General features: G+C 40.9%; 2 protein-coding genes across 6 annotated transcripts in view; one reads left to right on the forward strand and one right to left on the reverse strand.

Moving 5' to 3' along the window:
* NME9 (NME/NM23 family member 9) overlaps window positions 1–16,374 on the forward strand; it is a 45,231-nt gene extending 28,857 nt beyond the window's left edge. For all 3 annotated transcript variants that reach the window (XR_014308478.1, XM_082719373.1, XM_082719374.1), the window contains 2 exons: window positions 12,242–12,381; window positions 16,197–16,374. Coding sequence is in view for 2 of the 3 variants with exons in the window: in XM_082719373.1 (XP_082575499.1) it covers window positions 12,242–12,342 (101 nt within the window). In the remaining variant the exon portion in view is untranslated. The remainder of the gene's footprint in view (window positions 1–12,241; window positions 12,382–16,196) is intronic.
* The window catches only part of ARMC8 (armadillo repeat containing 8), a 137,444-nt gene that overhangs the window by 23,864 nt on the left and 94,487 nt on the right, over window positions 1–19,093 (reverse strand). For all 3 annotated transcript variants that reach the window (XR_014308471.1, XM_082719347.1, XM_082719348.1), the window contains 5 exons: window positions 16,195–16,344; window positions 14,656–14,751; window positions 9,567–9,662; window positions 5,263–5,335; window positions 3,764–3,857 (listed from right to left, as the gene is read on the reverse strand). Coding sequence is in view for 2 of the 3 variants with exons in the window: in XM_082719347.1 (XP_082575473.1) it covers window positions 3,764–3,857; window positions 5,263–5,335; window positions 9,567–9,662; window positions 14,656–14,751; window positions 16,195–16,344 (509 nt within the window). In the remaining variant the exon portion in view is untranslated. The remainder of the gene's footprint in view (window positions 1–3,763; window positions 3,858–5,262; window positions 5,336–9,566; window positions 9,663–14,655; window positions 14,752–16,194; window positions 16,345–19,093) is intronic.

Here is a 19,093-nt window from a genome sequence, read left to right on the forward strand (position 1 = left end):
AACATTTCTCAAGAGGCTACAATTGTGGGAATTAGGAAGTTAGGTTTTAGCAACGGTCTCCCCCAGTAGGTTATGGAAAGAAACGGGTAAAATGTTCAGTTACCATTAGCTGATGAAAGTAAGCCAAGGTAGACTGGGCATGCAATAAGCTGGATGCAAGTGCAGTCTCTATGGTCAAGTAATGGATATGACCTACAGTTTTAAAAGTGGATACTAAGAGATATTCTTGCAATTATCTAAGGCTCTATATAGTAACTGCAAATAGTCTAATCCATCAAAATGGAAAGCCCTGTACAGATGGTCTCTGAGTTATAAGCAAGTTGGATTCTACAAGGTCATTTTCCTACAGAAACAAGCTTATGAAGGATGCCACAGGCTACCCCTTAAAGACCATCTACCTCACCTCACAATCCCAAGGCCCTTGAAGCCTGGGGTGGAAAGGGCTGGTTGGCAATAGCACCTCATCTGTAAGTGTTTGAAAGTCAAAAGATCACAAAGCCTTAATTAAGCCTGAAGGACAGAAGGAACCTGAGATATCTTCTTTAGGTAACAGACCTCCACGTGCCATTGTGGGAAGGTCCACATGAGGGTTTTGACTAAAATGAGAACTACCAATTCAGACTCCTCCTGAATCCTTCTCCGGGGATGTCTACATTTGTTATATTAGACCTCAGAGAGCCTGAACTTATTTTTCTCTTGCTATCTCTTAATATCTAAGGAGTCTTTCAGATAGATGGTCCTTAAGGCAAGGTCATCTTTCCTTAGATGGACTAGGTAGGGTAGCTCAAACCTTGATTCTTTTAATGCGGTTTAAGAACTGCTGAAAATTTATGTGCCATACAAATATGGGGAAACAGCACCAGACAGATCTAAGCCAGTGTAGGCCAGGGCTGAAACCTATTGTACATCCTGCTAATGAGGCCACTTTTAATGCTCCAGGTCATCCTAGAAAAGATTTCAAGCAGAACTATTTTCATTTCTGAAAGAACATGAGAAAAGAAACACAGGGAGTGCTCTGGCTCTTAGCCAGGAGAGATGGGCTGACAGAGCCCACCATTTAGGTCTGCAGCTGCTACTGCTGCTATGGAGATGGAGGCCAGTCCTCAAAGTACAGCTCAGTTCCAGCCTTCAGCAAGTGCCTGGCTCTCATCTGCCTTTGATGGGACACTCACCTGAGCAGCAGCCTTGGGCTGCAATTATTTAGGGGATTTGTCTTCTTTAACCCACTGGATGGCAAGCTTCAGGGAGGCAGGGCCCCAGCCTGCTCTGTGTGCTCCAGAGTCTGGCACAGCCATTCACCTGAGGAGCAATTACCAAGCGCCTCTTCCCTTCAGTGGGGCAGACAAGGAAGCTGACAGCCATGACACAGTGTGGTATGTCCTATGGGTGCTACAGGAGTCCCTGGCAGAAGGGGTCCCCTGACAAAGCCTAGGGTGGAGAATGGGTCAGGCAAGACCTTTTGGAGAAGGTGACAACCGGATAAGATTTGGGAAGGGTAAATGGCCATTGTCCAGGCATTCTCTTCTCTTGCTTTCAGGACAACTCCTGTGCCTGGGTCTCTAGGCCTGCTTCATTGGTTGTTCCTTCCTTTCCTTTACTGGATCTTTCACTTTCCCCTAAATGTTTGAGGGCTCCAGAGCATAGTCCTTAGCCCTCCTATCTTCTTTCCTCTTACTTTCCTTAGGTGACTTCATCCAGCTGCATGGTTTTATATACTCTCCTAGTTTACACCCTTAGCCCCACTATCCTGACAAGTCCCTTGGATATTGAACAGCATCCAAAACTTGGCATGTCCAAACAGGAACCCTCGATTTTCCCTATCCCAACCCACTTCTCATTATCTTGGTAAATGGTAACACCTATCCAGTTGCTCAGGCTAAAACTCCAGGCATTTTCCTTTCCTCTCTTTAATATCCTACACACTGAATCCCTGAGCAAATCCTGTTGTCTCTATCTTCAGACTGAATTCTGAATTTGACCACTACCACCCTCGTCTCATACCTACAGGACTACAATAGCCTTGAACTGTTCTCCCTGCTTCTGGTCCTGCCCAGGTGATTCTCTATAGAGTCTCCAGACTGATTTTATACAAATTCAAGTCAGATAGGGTCTCTTCTTCTCAAAAATCTCCAATGACTTCCTATTAAACTCTAAATAAAATCCAGAGTTCCTACTATGGCCGACAAGGCTTTTCACTTGCCCCCCACTGCCTCCTGGAGTACACTTCTTATCACCCTACCCCTCATTTATTTTTCAGCAGCTCCACTAGTCTTCCTGAACATGCCACTCTCATTCCTGCCTCAGAGACTTGCACTCACTGTCCCCTCTACCTAGAATACTAGTCTTCTGAACATCTACCTGGCAGACTATCTCATTTCATCCAGATGTTTGCACAAATGTCACATCCTCAGAGAGGCCTTTACTGGCCAATCTATCTGAGAAGAAACTTCCTTACTCTTCATTCCTTCATCTTACTATTTTTCTTCATAGTACGTCTCATGACTGGCTATCATATTACATATTCACTTGTTTACGGTCTTCTTTCTGTGCTAGAATGTAAGTTCCACAAGGGCAATGACTTTAACAATTTTATTCATCATTTTATCTCCAATGCCTAAAACAGTCCCTGGTGGAGGTTAGTATTAAAAAAAAATATGCTGGGACGCCTGGGTGGCTCAGTTGGTTAAGCAGCTGCCTTCGGCTCAGGTCATGATCCCAGCGTCCTGGGATCGAGTCCCACATCGGGCTCCTTGCTCAGCAGGGAGCCTGCTTCTCCCTCTGCCTCTGCCTGTCTGCCTGTGCTCGCTCTCTCTCCTTCTCTCTCTGATAAATAAATAAAATCTTAAAAATAAATAAATAAATAAATAAATAAAAATATGCTGAATGAATGGGGAATTCAGAGGAGAGGGGACTGGGATGGCAAACCAGATGAACAGAATGTATAAATGCATGAAGATGTGACATTGCAAAGGGGCAGGTATGCCTAGAGGACATAGTCAGGGAGCATGAAAGTGAGCTGCAGAGTGAAGCTGTGGTAGGAGGAAGGGTACACAGGAAGAACATTTTTGGCTACTTTGAGGTTAGAGGGATCTCTGATTATGATTCTTGTCTCTCCTAGTAAATGGTGAAGACAGGAACCCCTCAGTGGTCACTGTCATATTCTCAGCAGCTGGGCCAGACTTACACAAGGCAGGCGCTCAGTGAGATTTTGAGATAATGGATGTTTTTATTATTTGCCTTCCTTTCTATTTTAACATCAAGAGAATGATCCCTGGATTCTCTCCAGATATACACTAAGATGGCTCAGGCTCATGTTAACTCACAATAAGATGAAAACCTTTAAAAGTTTGCAAATTATTAGTTTATTTCTTACTTAAAAGCGACAAGAGTTGGCTCACAGAAGATTAAGAAGGGAATTCAAGAATCTAAAAGATTTTGAGTCCTGGATGGCTCAGTTAGTTAAGCATCTGCCTTTGGCTCAGGTCATGAACCTGGGGTCCTGGGATTGAGTCCCACATCGGACTCCCTGTTCAGCAGGATGCCTGCTTCTGCCTCTCCCTTTCCCGCTGCTGGTGTTCCCTTTCTTGCTCTCTCTCTCTCTCTCTCTCTCTCTCTCTCTGTCAAATAAATAAATAAATAAAATCTTAAAAAAAAAAAAAAAGGCATCTATAAGATTTTAAGTTTGGCAATGTAAATTACTAAGCAAGCTAAACCCTTTCATAAAAGAATCCAACATACAAGGCCCTTTTACTTTGATACTTACTTGTCACAAAGGTTTGAATCTGGTGACTGACTCAGTTTGTGTAGAATATCTACGATGCCCATGTCTCGTAATTTATCCTGGCGTTCTTGTGAACCTAAGAGATTAACGCTAACAGGTTACTGGGAACATGACCCAGGTAGTTGGTCTCCTTGATGTGCAATCAACAATCTAGAGCATTGCCAGGGTCCTTTACTCCCCACCCTTCTAAACCCCTAGTCCCCAGTGAAGCTGGATTGTCTCATGCTTAGATCCTCTAACAACATTCTAACTGGTCTCTCTGCTCATTGACTCTCCTTCCTGCAGTCCATCCTGGATTCTGCTGATAGATTAATTTCTCCATGGACTATAGGTCAAGGTCAGATTCCTTAGCCTGGCACAAGGCCCACTGCCATCGGCCCATCTTCATTTCTTCTGTCTGGGCATATCAACCCAGGCTCTTTCTACTCCAGACAGGTCTTGTTTTCCCCCTTCTGTTCTCTTCCACTGTCCTCTGACCTCCCAGCACTTCCTAATGCCTCCTGGTTAGCACGTGGCAGTTCCAACTTCATACTGCTCTATCTTCCAACTAGACTAGGACCTCCTTGGGGGTGGCTCTGTTTCCCTGGCACCTGGATGATACTTAGTCTCTAGGCCTACATATTGAATCCAATTTCTCCTCCTTCCTTTGTTCTAGACACAGCTGCTGGGTAGAATAATCCTCCTGGAGTCTTTCCTTCCTGTGAAGAACCTGCAGTGACTCACTCATGCACTTATCTCTAGACCCAGTGAATCAGAATCTCTAGGTGTAAAAACCAGAAATCTGCATTTTAAAAAGTTCCCTAGGTGATTCTTATGCAGTCAGCCCAGCACTGAGAACCACCACTATTCCACATCTATTTGCTACATCGGAATCAGCTGGAGAATTAAAACAAAAACAAAAACAAACTTGTGCCTGTAACCCACCCCCTCTCCCCCCAGAAATTCTGATTAAACTGGTCTGGTGCAAAATTCCTCAGGTGACACTAATATGCAGTCAAGGTGGAGAACCTCTGATCCATAGAAACCGCCTTATAGACTGACTGCTTCCCTAGTCACAGTGTATTTCTCATTTCTCACCAAGGCACCCTCTCCTCCATTAAGCTTATGTGCCTGTAATCCTTACATGTGCCCCTCTGCACACAATGAAAGACGAATCTGCCCAACCACTACCACCTCTCATCTTCTTCGAGTTCATCCCCCAACCTCCTCCCCAGCTCTCTCAAGGGCACAGACTGCCACTTGTTTCTCTAGGGTCTCCTTTATCCCCATCCTCTGTAATCTCCTCCAGTGTTGACTTCAAGATGGGGCTCAGTGTTAACTGTTGAGCCAACTCTGGCTAGTCCCTATATGGATTCTTATACCAAAGTGACTTGGTTGGATGTTCAGGACCCACTGAGTGATGCCTGCACCTAGGATCTCAGGGGCATCTGCTACCTTCCCTCCCATAATTTTCCACAAAACAGATCTCACCAATCTCTTACCTTCCTCTTCATTCCATATGAGGTTTGATATACAAAACATAGCGGCAAGCTGAAGTTTCACATGTGAATGACCCTAATTGATGCAGAAAAAGAAAAAAATATGGAGGCAATCTGATTTGAGGAATTTTTTTGGTAACATACCATAGACAATTCTAATAGATTAAAAGTGTAAAGCAAGGCCCTCAAACTCAAATGTCTTGAGGGGCACAAACTCATCACTAATGGGTAAATGGGTTATGCTAAAGACAAGAGAGTGGTGGAAATTTGGTAAACTGGGGAGTGAAGACTTGCCAAAAGACATTCACATTCAAATTTTAGAAACCCTCTGACAGGCCAAACAAGACACCTCTAGGGCTACAACTGCAGTTTGCAAACATCACTCTATCCATGCACACAAACTGGCATCAGACGGGTCTATGCTTTACACTTAGGCTATGCTTGATCTACATCAGGAAACTTTCAGGTCACCAGGCGCCAATAAATTAGATGAATGCGGCTTTGGTTTTTGGCCATTGATTATTGATTATGATTCAAATTACCCTTATCTGGGGGGCCTTGTCCCCCAAAACCTGAGTCTTTACTTGATTCATCTAATGTTTCTACTATTGCTAAAGGGCCTCCTATTCCTCTGAAACACAATTCTTACTTTTCTTTATATACTAAAAGTACCACCACTTTCCTTAAGTTGGATCATTTAGCTATAGGGAGTGCTTTTTCCTACACAACAGAGGATCCAATAGTAAAACAATCTCTATAAATGGTTTTCCTATTGGTCAATTAAAAAAACTCTCCAGTACTTTTAAATAACATGCATATCTAGGGAATTATCAATGGTATAGTATGTTCAACAGTTTCTTGAAGGATGAGATGTATTTATTTTGCCAAGTAGGCCTATATTTCAACTATGCAGAGACAAAAAGTAGACAACATGGCTTTCTTCACTAGAATTCTATGGCTGGTGATTCTCTTTTCCTTTTACCTGCCAAGACTTTTAAAGACATGCCCAGTTCAGGCTCCACAAAGACAAGATGGAACAAAATTATCATTGCTTTCAACCTCAGGTCATGAATGGGGGCAATTTGTTGAATAAATGAACTTATACAGAGGAAAAAAAATAAGTGCTTACAATGTTAAGTTCATTCAATACATATTTTTTTAAGGAAACAAATTCTGTGGAGAAAACTGGAGATCTTTTTGAAGGAGGCAACATTTAAGCAGACACTTAAAGGACAGGAAGGTGCCAGCTGTGCAAAGAGCAGGGCCCTAGGGGCACTGAGAAGAAGGAAAAGTTCCTGAAAGGGTCTGAGGTAAGAAGGAGCTGTAGAGCTCCTGCATACTAAGAAGACAAAGTGCAGCAACATTAGTTCAAGGAAGTAGATGTGGCTAAATTGAGGGCCCTTGTGGGCCCTAGGGAAAGGACTTAGATTTCGCTCTGAGTTGACAGGGAGCTCCTAAAAGATTTAAGGAGTGAGAAGTGAAGACGTGATTTACAGTTTTAGAAGGTCACCTGGGCTGAAGGGATTGGATAACAGTGCAAAGGCGTCTAGGAGGCTTTTATGGTCAATCAGGCATAAGATGCCATGGCTTGGTCCAGGGTGAGGACAGTGGTGATAGAAAGAAGCAAAAAGAATCAAGATGAGGTTTTGAGGAAAGGCTGATAGGACCCGCTGATAAATCAGATTAATAAGGTGAAAAAGCTAAAGAAATACTGACTCCCAGGTTTGAGCAACAGGATAGATGGCAGAGGCACTGTACTAAGACAAGAAAGAATAGGAGAGAAGAAATTTAGGTTTAGGGGAGATATTTAAGAATTCATTTTTAAACATCAACTTCAGGAAGCATGAGACAGGTGCATGGAGATGTAAAGTAGGCAGGAGGATATAGGAGTCCAGAGTTCAGAAGACAAGTCTGGAAGTACACCCTCCATGGGACCCTCTTACCTTGCTCCTCTACCCTCTACCCCCATTAGGAAAAGAACCAGCATCTGTAAAGCTGCAAGTACCATCAGGAAAGCTTATTGTCATGGCTTTTGAAGGCCAGTAACCATTACTGTGGTTGTGCTTTCTATTGACGATGCTATGGAAAGTGTAAATACTGTAATGCTTATTCTATTTATCAAAACTGACTACAAGACCAGAACCCAGAAACCAAAAAAGCATAGAGTTGATAGTAAAAGCCATAGGAGTGGATGAGATTCTCCTAAAACAGTGGTTCTCAACTCTAGCTGTACATAAGAACTGCCTGGGAAACTTTAATATTTTTAAAGATTTTATTTATTTGAGGGGGAGAGAGAGACAGATTGAGAGAATGAGTGGGAAGAAGGGCAAAGGGAGAGGGAGAAGCAGGCTCCCCACTCAGCACGGAGCCTGATTAGGCGCTCAATCCCCAGGACCCTGGGATCACGACCTGAGTTGAAGGCAGACACTTAAATGACTAAGCCATCCATGCAACCTGCCTGGGGAACTTTTAAAACCCCTGATGTCCAGGCTATAACCCAAACCTATTAAACAGAATCTTGAAAGGAAAGGGACAAGGCAATCATCTTTGAAAACTCCCTGGAAAATGCCATTGTGCAACAAAGATCACAGACCTCAGGAGGCTGTGTAGGAGAGAAAAGACGAGGGGCTAGGGCTAAACAGGGAGGGATGGTGTACTGAAAGCCAAGAAAAAGGAATGTTTCCAGAAGGAGGAAATGGTCAGCTGTGTTGAAGGCTGCTGTAAGTGAGGTGAGATCAGGAGAGAAAATGGTCCTTTGGATGTGGCATCATGGAGGTCACTGGAGATCTTAAGCAGAGAAGTTTCAGTTGACCGAGTTAGTGGAGGCCAGATGAAATGGGTAAGAAAAAATTTAAAGGCGAGGAAGGAGACAGCATGTGCAAAAGACACTTTTAAGAAGTCTGGCTCTGAAAAGCATCGCAGAAATAGGTATATCTCAGTGGATATAGGAAATCAAGAGTAACTTTGAAAAGATTAGGGAGGCTACGTGGATCTGGTATTGGAAAGATAGAGAGTTCCTTGTTGAAGCAGGAAGTTTTCATTCAACAAATATTTACTGAGTACATCCTAAATTCCAGGCATCGTCCAAGGTGACATACAAAAATGTGCACAAAACACATGAAGCTTTGCCCTCATGGAACTTACACTCAGGCATACAAACAAACACATGTGTATCACTATAATTGAGCTACTGCTCCGAGGGGAGCAGAATGCAGTAACAATGAATAACTCACATAGATAAGAGCACACAAGGAAGTTGTCAGTTGAGCTCAGATCTGAGAGATGAAAAGGCATGCCGTGAAGGATAGAGGAGAAAAGTGTTCCAGGCAGATTAGCCAGCATGTGCAAAGATCCTGAGACAGGAAAAAACATGCATGGCCTTTTCCAGGAACAGGAGTCAGTGTAATGAACAAAGATAAGGAGAATGAGAGGAGCTAGGATACTGATGAGCCAGGTCATGCAATACTTCATAGGTCATCACAAGGGGGATATGGATGTTATTCAAGGTGCAAAAGGGAGCCAACTGATAGACTGTGGCTTCTATTCTCTTAACAAAACAAAAGGTGAGGTCACCACTAAGAGTGATGAGGGAGAGAAAACTCAAGGTTTAAAGAATGAGAAGGTAAAAACCCATTCTCAAAGAGAAGGGAGGTATCAGCTTGCAGGAGAATCACAAGTGGGTAGTAAGCAGTGCTGAGTACCCACAAGAGGTTTGTAAACAGGAAATTAACACGAAACCAATCAGGCTGGTTCTATGCCTTTTTCTGCAGTTGCTGACAGGCAGGCAAAAAGAAGACAGACTCACCCACAGCTATGGTTTTGCTAGGAGACACGGACAGAATGAAAAGATTGCCAGGTTTGGCAATGGGCAGTTTCTGGTGATAACAAGATCCATGGGATGGCTGTGGCAGTAGGTGGCTGAGGTGTTTGTGCAAGCAAACCAGTCAAAGAACAAGTGCCAGAGGTGCCGAGGGTTTAAGAGGTAATGTACATCAGATAGAAGCCTTGAGAGGGAAGACAGGGATGTGGATACACTGAAAGAAAACCAAGAGCCCAAGTCTTCACTGATTAAGAAGGAGGCAATCAGGAAACAACGAAGGCAGGGAATGGGGCAATGAATGGGTGGTAATACTGCCCAAATGGCACAAGCTTCAAGGCCTTCATGTCTGTTTCTTTTTCCTCAGGATGAAAGAGAGTTCCTTGGATCTGCTACAGAGTAGTCTATTCTTTTTTTTAAATCTCTGCACAATTTGTTTTGAGCCTTTTAATGCAGCTACCACAGAGCAGTGAAAGGGACAAAGGCCTACCATGTAATACTTGATTTTCTGCAGGATGTCATCATTGGTCATAATAAGTTCTTTTGCTGTTGTTCCATCTGCTATGTTGGCTAAGATGCACAGTGTCTGGAAAAGAACAAAGGGCCGGTGATCAGGAAAGCTCTGAAGTCTCCAGATGCAAGCTCTCTCAAGAACTTGGGCAATTTCTACCTGAAGCACATGGATTCTCACAGGTTCTATTCTGAATGCTCTGATTTCTTATCTCCTGACATTACTGCCAAGAAAAGTCTACCTTAGGCAAAAGAGAACCCAAACATTTCAGTAGTTTCTTTTGGGGCATCACTGGGTAAAGGCAGCTATGTCTTATGTACATCAATCAAAGGGAAAACGTGAATTGTTATTATTTCATCTCTAAAAGAAGCTCTTGTTACTAACCCAACAAGGTGTGTTCAAAAGTGTAGTCTTTTTGGTGGAAGCATCATAGGTGCTGAAACTCCCTCCCTCTACCTCCAAATGCTGCTTGCTCCTGAGCTCATGACCTTCTGGGTGAAGGCCTGTACCCTGGTCCACTAACCATGTAAATTTAGGATTTCATGACTTTTTAAAAACCTGATTAGAGGAACAGAAAGGTAAGGAAAATGTGTGAAGGAGCTTAGTCAAGCTTGGCCTAATGAGACGGGGGAGACTATAACATTTGGCAAGATAGTGTGACTTGAAGATAATCACCACATTGGTACTGGGGAGACTTTCCTGTCAGCTGTTGGGAATCTCATAGCCAGACTAGCAGGAGGGCAACGTAAAGGTGAAAGGACTGTATAAAGAATACTGAACCAGTGTTAGTCTTTGTAATTGAGCAAACATCTACTGAGCACCTACAATGTGCATGTACTCTGCAGGGTATCAGGGGCAGACAGGAATAAGACACACTACCTAATCTTGAAGCGGTCACACAATTACATTTCACTGTGGTGTGACAGAGGAAAAACAGGACTGAGAAAGCATGACATGCACTTGTTTGATACTGCAAAGATCAGGGAAGGCTTCTTGGTGGAAGTGAAACTGAAACCTGGAGCACAGTAAGGAACCACTCAAAGATACTGGTAGGAAGTGGGAATGGGGTCTAAATTCAAGTAATTTTCTCCAAATTTAACCTTTCTTTTGGTAGACTTAAGCTAATTAAGCTTGTAGATTATACCTAATTGATGAGATTGTTTTCTTACTATGGCCTAAGGCCTCAAATGTAAAGAGTGTGTGGTCTTATTCTTCTTAGATTAATACACTGATCAGAAAATGAGTCCTGAGGTTTGAACCAAAAAAAAAAAAAAAAAAAAAAAGGCTGCCTCTAGGAGGGGAAGGAGTGACAAACATCTTTAGCCTCATCTAGGGAAGAGGTATCCCTCTCTTAACCACTAAGACAGAATATGAGGGGGATTTCATGAAATATTTCCGACAATAGACTTGTTTAGCAAGACAGGCAAGTGATTCCCCTTCTTGGAATGTTAGAATATACCCATGCATCCTCAGGTTTGAACAGTATGGCAGCATGAGCTACAGTTCTAAGGCCCCACAACCCTTACTACAAAATTGGTAAACAGATCAATTATTTCTTGGGCCAAGCCAATTTAACATATAAGCTAGGGGAGCAGAGAAAAAAGCTACACACACAGCACACACACACACATGTCCACGCTTACACACTCAGGTGAACAACTAGAAATTAATGATAGAGTAGGGAGAGGCAAATTATGGCCTGTGGACCAAATCCAACCCGCTCTCTGTGTAATAAACAGAACGTTACTGGAAGATGGCCATGCCTACTTGCTTACATATTGTCTATACCTGCTTTCAGGCTGTGGCATAGCACAGTTAAGTAGCTGCCTGCCACAGAGCCTGAATGGCCTACAAAACTTAAAATACCTATCTTGCCCTTTGTGGAAACAGTTTGCCAATTCCTGAAATAGAGAAATGGAAAATAGGGGGAGAAATCAATGAAACCAAAAGCTGCTTTTCTGAAAAGATTAAAAAAAAAAACCCAAAAAACAAAACCTGATAAACCTCTAGCTGGACTGACGAGGGAAAAAGGAATTATCAATATAAAGAACAAAAGAGGGGATATTGCAAAGAGTGCTATAACCTTAAAAAGATAATGAGAATATTGTAAACAATTTTATGTTAATAAATTTGAAAAAGATGAAATGGACAAATTCTTGAAAGACACAAAATTCCAACGCGGACACAAGAAGAAAAATAATCTGAGTAGCCTTATTTCTATAAAAGAAACAAATTTTAGCTAAACATCTTTTTTATACTGAAAATTTCATTTAATAAAACTCATTTGTCTACCGTTTATTCTAGGTTTTCCCTCTCTACTTTTTTTTTTAAATTAACATATAATGTATTATTTGTTTCAGGGGTACCAGTCTGTGATTCATCAGTCTTCCACAATTCACAGCGCTCTCATCATAGCACATACCCTCCCCAAAGTCCATCATCCAGCCACCCCATACTTCCCACCCCCACCCCCTCCAGCAACCGTCAGTTTGTTTCCTGAGATTAAGAGCCTCTTGCGGTTTGTCTCCCGCTCTGGTTTCATCTTGTTTCATTTTTCCCTCCCTTCCCCTAGGATCCTGTCTTGTTTCACAAATTCCTCATATCAGTGAGATCATATGATGATTGTCTTTCTCGACTGACTTATTTTATTTTAGCTAAACACTTTTCCACAAAAGAAAGACCAGGTTCCAGATGGCTTCACTTGTACGTTCTACCAAAATTTAAGAAAGAATACCAATGCTTCACAAATTCTTAGAGAAAACTGAGGAGGAATGCCTTCACCTCATGTCCCAAGGCAAGTATTATCTCCATAATCAAATACCAATATCAAAACCAAACAAGGACATCACAAGAAAACTAAACATCAGTGTCTCTCACGAATATAAATGTGAAACATTCCTTACCAAATTTCAGTAAATTGAATCCAACAACATATGTAAAGGATAATAATGACATTTTAATATGGTGTATCTCCCCACTTATTTAGGTCTTTGATTTCTTTCATTATCAGTATTTTGCAGTTTTCTGCACGGAGATCTTGAACATACTTTATGAGATTTATACACAAGTATTTCATTTTTTCTGAGCTACCATAAGTGGTACTGTTTTTAAAATTCCAAATTCTACTTGTTCATGTTAATGTATTAAAAATACAATTGATTTTTCTATCTTGTGGCCTTGGCTAATTCCTTGATTACTTCTAGCTTTTTCTGATGAGTCCATGGCATTTTGTACATAGGCATTCATGTTGTCTGGGAATAATTTTATTTCTTCTTTTCCAATTTACATGCCTTTTATTTCTTTTTGTCTTGTTGCACTTGGTAGCAACTCCACTATGCTGCTGAAGAAGACTGGTAACAATGGACATGTCTTTTTCCGAATATAAGGACAGTAACAGATACGTTCACTATTTTGATTGTGGTGATTATTTCATGGTATATACATATGTCAACATATCACAGTATATATTTTAAATATATGTAGCTTATTGTATGTCAGTATACCTCAAGAAAAAAAAAAGCTGAATTATCATAGTGTCTGGGAAGAATTAAACTTCCAGCTAGCTACCAGACAGTTTAAGCCTCCCCATCATCACCTACTTCTGGACCATGACCAAAATCTGCATGAAAGAGTATAATTTAAGTCCTGTCAGAACACATTACTGTTGTTGGCCTTTCTTTTTTGCCTTCATTCAAATCCTGCCTCACCTTTTTGCCTTGCTTCACTTTTCAAGTCAGAGGAATTCTATCTAGGTGAGCCATTTTATAGACAAAATTCATTCTTATGCTCTTCAGGTAAAATAGTTTAAATAAAACAGTTGGGCGTGGAGCCTGATGTGGGGCTTATACTCACCACCCTGACACTGAGACCTGACCTGAGGTCAAGAATTAGACACTTAACCGACTAAGGCACCTAAGCATCCCCAGGCAGAATAGTTTATTTTGAGCAATGGATCTTCTTCATTGTTGTATTCCTATAATGGATATGTTCAACCTAGTATTAAGGATGCCTGAGATTATAGTTTTAATGTGTTAAATTTTTGTTCAAAAGAAAACATGGTTGTTTATTATTGAATTTTAAGGGAAATCACCTAAAATGTTCACCTTAAAACCACTTTGTCAAATCTATTGCCTTTTTTGATCACAAATTCAATTACAGCTCTTATATCCTACCATTCTTACTTCCTGGACTTTTCTTCTGAAGACTGCAGAATTACTCTAATTCAGGAACACAGAGAAAGCAGAGCACGGGTCTGCAGCTAGACTCTAAGTTCAACTCCCCACTGATGACCTTGAGCAAGTTTCCTCCACACATATAAATACACAGCTCAATGAATTCTCAAGTGAACACATTATATAGCTAACATTTATGTCAGAAAGTTGAACATTAGCATTGCCTCAGATCTTGTACCAGAAATTTAAGTTTGTAGGCGACCTTTCTTTTTATGACAAAACATATACTATGTTTAAAATGCTGTAATAAATCCCAGAAAATATAGAAAAGTAATTCTAAAACTGTCCCTGGATGAATGCATAGCCTCTGTATTTTTATGCCTATCCCAAACCTGCCCTACTAAAAGACAAGAAAAAGTAGAAGTATGGGATAGGAATAAAGAACATTAGAGTAAAAAAAATGAAAAACAACTCCAGCATAAGGGATTACTTTATCAGGGTGTTATAGGAATAAGGAGTTCAGAACATGGTGGATATAGAAAGCTGGAAATGATGAATCCAAGAGAGTGGACTCAGTCTAGGATGATCAAAGATGGTATCTCTATAGAGACAGGGACAGTGTGTACAGTGCATGACACGGAGGGTGAAACAATAGACTCTGGTAATATTTTCTTCTATTCCGGGAGGAAGAGTTCTTGAATAGTTTTGGGCGTGGTGGAGGATCTTTCTCCTCAAATCTTTCTTGTCTCTATAGCACCTTTATCTCAGCACTCTGTCTTTCACAGATCTGAATATTTCAGGAGACTCCTAATGAAGATCCTTTTTGGTATTCACACTCAGAAGATACTTCTCAGGAAAAAAAAAAAAATTAATAATAATAAAAAAGGAGTACATACCTGCTCTTTGACCTCAATGTTATGCTCCCCTTCCAGAATAAGCGTGACTGCTTGCATAATTTGCTTTCCATGAGTACTCATTATTTTATCTATATGCTGCAAAAACAAGGGAAATCCACAGTTATTATCTGGGGAACAAAGAAAAAGATCACAGAAAGGAAAAGAAAGCTTCTAAGTTAAACAATGTAATACACAACTGCTTGAAAGAGAAACCACAGCATATAGAACTAGATGCCAAAAAATAGTGTTTATTATAGCATAACATTGCATTTTGCTTTCTCTGTGTGTGTGTGTGTATGTGTGTGTGTGTGTGTATGTGTGTGTGTTTGTGTGTGTGTATATTTATGACTTGAAGTTTAAAAATAACAGACTTGGCCTGATAAAATACAGAATTATATTTTCAATACAGAATCCTCAAACCCAAAGATTTTAAAGAAAAAGGAACTCTAAAGAGGGATGGGGAGGGGAGCCTGGGTGGCTCAGTGGGTTAAAGCCTCTGCCTTCGGCTCAGGTCATGGTCCCAGATTGCTGGGATCAAGCCCACATCGGGCTCTCTGCTTAGCATGGAGCCTGCTTCCTCCTCTCTCTCTCTCTGGCTGCCTCTCTGCCAACTTGGGATCTCTGTCAAATAAATAAATAAAATCTTTAAAAATAAATAAATAAAAAGGGGGGAAGGGGGAAAAAACCAGAGACATGGAAAATAGGGCACAGATTTACATTTGCACCCTGCAGTACAAATGAACGAAGAAGGCGCAGAAAACAAGTGAAGCACAAAGGAACCACCCATGTTTCTTCATCTACCTGAAGGCCACTGACTTCAGGCAGGCTCAAGGAACTACAAGAGGGACCCCAAAAACAGGCTCAGCCTCTCCTGCTTTAATATATAACCACTGCTTGAACACTGACATCTTCAGAGTCAATCTACTAAATATTGGCAGCATGGGGATTGGTCTACGGAATAACACTGAAAAGGATTCTCTAAAGGGAAAGAAGCAGAGGCCCCAGGGATGAGTGACTTAGACATATGAGAAAACACATTCTGGCCAGCAAACCAAGTAAAAACGAAGTAAGAAATCAAGGCAGGCTCATATCTGCTATGGAGTAAGGAGAGGGAGACAGAACAGGCAGTGCAAGAGTGGAGGGTCAGGTGGCTGTATGGTAAAGCAGTTCCCAGATCACCTATGAAGGTGACAGGTCTAGATATTGACTTCTTTTTGGTAAGGGACAGTATTTTTTTTTTTTTTTTAAGATTTTATTTATTTGACAGAGAAAGATCACAAGTAGGCAGAGCGGCAGGCAGAGAGAGAGAGAGAGGGAAGCAGGCTCCCTGCTGAGCAGAGAGCCCGATGCGGGACTCGATCCCAGGACCCTGAGATCATGACCTGAGCCGAAGGCAGCGGCTTAACCCACTGAGCCACCCAGGTGCCCCAGGGACAGTATTTGAATCACACTTCTGGGCAGATATTGATGGGAGAAGTGCAGGAGAACAGTATTTTGTACTGCATACACAGGGCAGCTAATGTGGAAACTTTTACTTACAGGCCGAGTAGAGAGGAGATTTCTAAGAAGTCCCAATGTCTTCATCAGCACATTCAAATCTGAATCTGATAATAACCGGAATAGCTGTTCAGTACTCAAGCTTCGTAAAATATCGGCTTTTATTTTTTGTTCAGCCTGAAATGCCATATTCTGAAAGGATTAAAGAAGTTTCAAAAATCATGTTTAATTTGCTTTATTAAATTATATTTTGATAATAACTGAAAATTTTCAAAGTATAAAAAGAAGCTGCAGATAATTTAAGTCATATTATTTTTTTTGATTCTTGTTAATTACTTACAATTCTGTCTGTCAGGAGAAAGATAACCATCTCCTATATATACTCCTGTATAAGGAATATGACCACTTCCTGATACGGGCATTTGAGTGTCCTAAGATTTGTCTAATAAATATAGAATCTATGGTTTCTTTTTTAAAAATTATTTTATTTAAACTGAAAAAAAAAAAAAAAAACAAAAAAAAAACAACCAAACCCCCTCTGCCCAAAAGCAAACCCAAAACACAAAACTGAAATGAAAAAACAGTTCACTCATTTCTCCCACCCCGCTTATCCCCTACTTCTGGCAACCACTGATCTCTCACCTCTATGAACTTGGTTACTTTTCAGAAATGTTTCTGGTTATCAAGTTGCCTTCTGTGCACCATTTTTTTTTTTTCAAGTAGGATCTACAATGTGGGGCTTGAACTCACAACCCTGAGATCAAGAGTCAAGATGCTTTTCCCAAGAAGCCACCGAAGCACCCCGTCTTCAGTGTACTTTAATACAAAATTGCTACTAATTACACTGTGCCACTCATTTTGAGAATGACTAAAAAGAATTCCCTTATTATGGATGAAAATAAGTAGTGGGTTTTGTTAAGTTTACTGGCACAGAAAGACATACTATATTCACAATACTATGTTGGGTGTTGATATGGCAGGTCTATATTATAAAGGAGGCTCCCCAAAGGGTAGAAGGTATATCCAAGCTACTAGCAACCCCAGATGGCTGGGTTTTTTTCTTGCTCCTTTTTCTGGACACATTATGGATTACCCCAGTTTAACCTGAAGGTATAATAACACATCTAAAGAAAATAAAAACACAGCAAATGCCAAATAACTTATAAATCAACTTTTGCTATAAAAGTCTTTTGTATACGAGAAAGTTACTATAGTATGTGGTTATTCCCATATATTTGTTTTTCTTTAAAGATTTATTTACCCAAAAAAGGGGTATTATTTATTTATTTATTTGAGAGAGAGAGAGAGAGAGAATGTAAGCTTGAGTGGGGGGAGGGGCAGAGGGAGTGGGAGAGAGAATCTCAAGCAGACTCCTCGCTGAGCCTGAAGTGGGGCTCAATTTCACAACCCTGAGATCACAACCTGAGCTGAAATCAAGAGTTGGATGCTTAACAGACTGAGGCACCCAGGTGCCCCCAGGCTTATTTTTCAAATTGAGGAGCTAAACCATGCAAAAGATCAAGTTACCTAATGATGTGAGCAGCATGGCAGAGAGAAATGAGTACTGACTGGGCTGGTGTCGAGAGATCCAAGCCAAAAATGATTCCAGGGTTTTATAGTTGGTGGACAGAGAAGAAAACAGCTGGTTATATGGTGACTAATGAGAATAAGATAGTTAATATGGATTTGAGGAGTGGGATAATATGTTCAGTTTTCAACAATAAAATTGTACATGTCCCAGGGAGGCCTTAAATGAAATCTCACAGGCCGTTTAAGTGACAGACCTGGGGTATAGGGAACAATTATGTCCGGATCTGTACATCTCAAAGTAACTTCTATTAAGGGGGGCTAAAATCATGACAGTAAGATGAAGTCCTTCAAACTGAAGTATAAAGGGAAATGGAAACTGGGAACTGAAACTGGGGAAATATTCCCTGAGAAGGGGTTTGAAAATGAGGGTAGGTAGAAAGTGAGGCTGAAAAAAAAAAAAGTCCTGGAGTGGAGTTTTAAGAAAGAAAAGTGCTAAAAGCTGATATAAAGTTTAGGAGAATAAGAACCGAAACTACTGGATTTGCTATTTAGAAAATGATTATTTCTATCCCAAATTTGTGTGGAAAGACAACAGATATACACAGAACAAGGAAAAGAATATGGGTTTGGAACAGGTTCAGAATCCACTGTAATCATTTGTTTGCTGTGACACCTTGGATGATTCATTTATCCTCCAAGTCCCAGGTTCCCAATTGTGAGGGGGATATAAACCAATATAACTTAAAATAAGAATCAGAAATAACAACTGAAGATAAACACATTCCTTAGTGTCTGGTACATAGTAATTAAATTATAACTACTATAATTATATTTGAAGAAATCCATGTCAATTTTAAAGATTTTATTTATTTGTCAGAGAGAGAGAGAGTGAGTGAGCGAGAGAGCACACACAAGCAGGCAGAGTGGCAGGCAGGGGCGGAGAGAGAAGCAGGCTCCCTGCCAAGTAAGGAGCCTGATGCAGGACTCGATTCCAGGACCCTGGGATCATGACCTGAGCCAAAGGCAGCAGCTTAACTGAATGAGCCACCCAGGTGTCCCATAAACCCATGTCAATTTTAATTTCAATATATTTTTAGTAAATCTTAAGTCATACAGTGTGACTTCATAGTTATACAGTTTTATAAATTTAAATTATTATAAAGTATTTACTTGAAATTGTTAAAACATTTTTATTATTTTTTAAAGATTTTATTTATTTATTTGAGAGATGAAGATCAGGCAGAGAAGCAGGCAGGGAGGAAAGGGAGGAAGCAGACTCCCTGCTGAGCAAAGAGCCCGGTGCGGTGCAGGGCTTGATCCCAGGACCCTGGGATCATGTCCTGAGCCGAAGGCAGAGGCTTTAACCCACTGAGCCACCCAGGCACCCCAAAATTGTTAAGAAATTATTAAG

The sequence above is a fragment of the Mustela nivalis genome (genome assembly GCF_964662115.1).
Source record: "Mustela nivalis genome assembly, chromosome: 1".
Lineage (NCBI taxonomy): Eukaryota > Metazoa > Chordata > Mammalia > Carnivora > Mustelidae > Mustela > Mustela nivalis.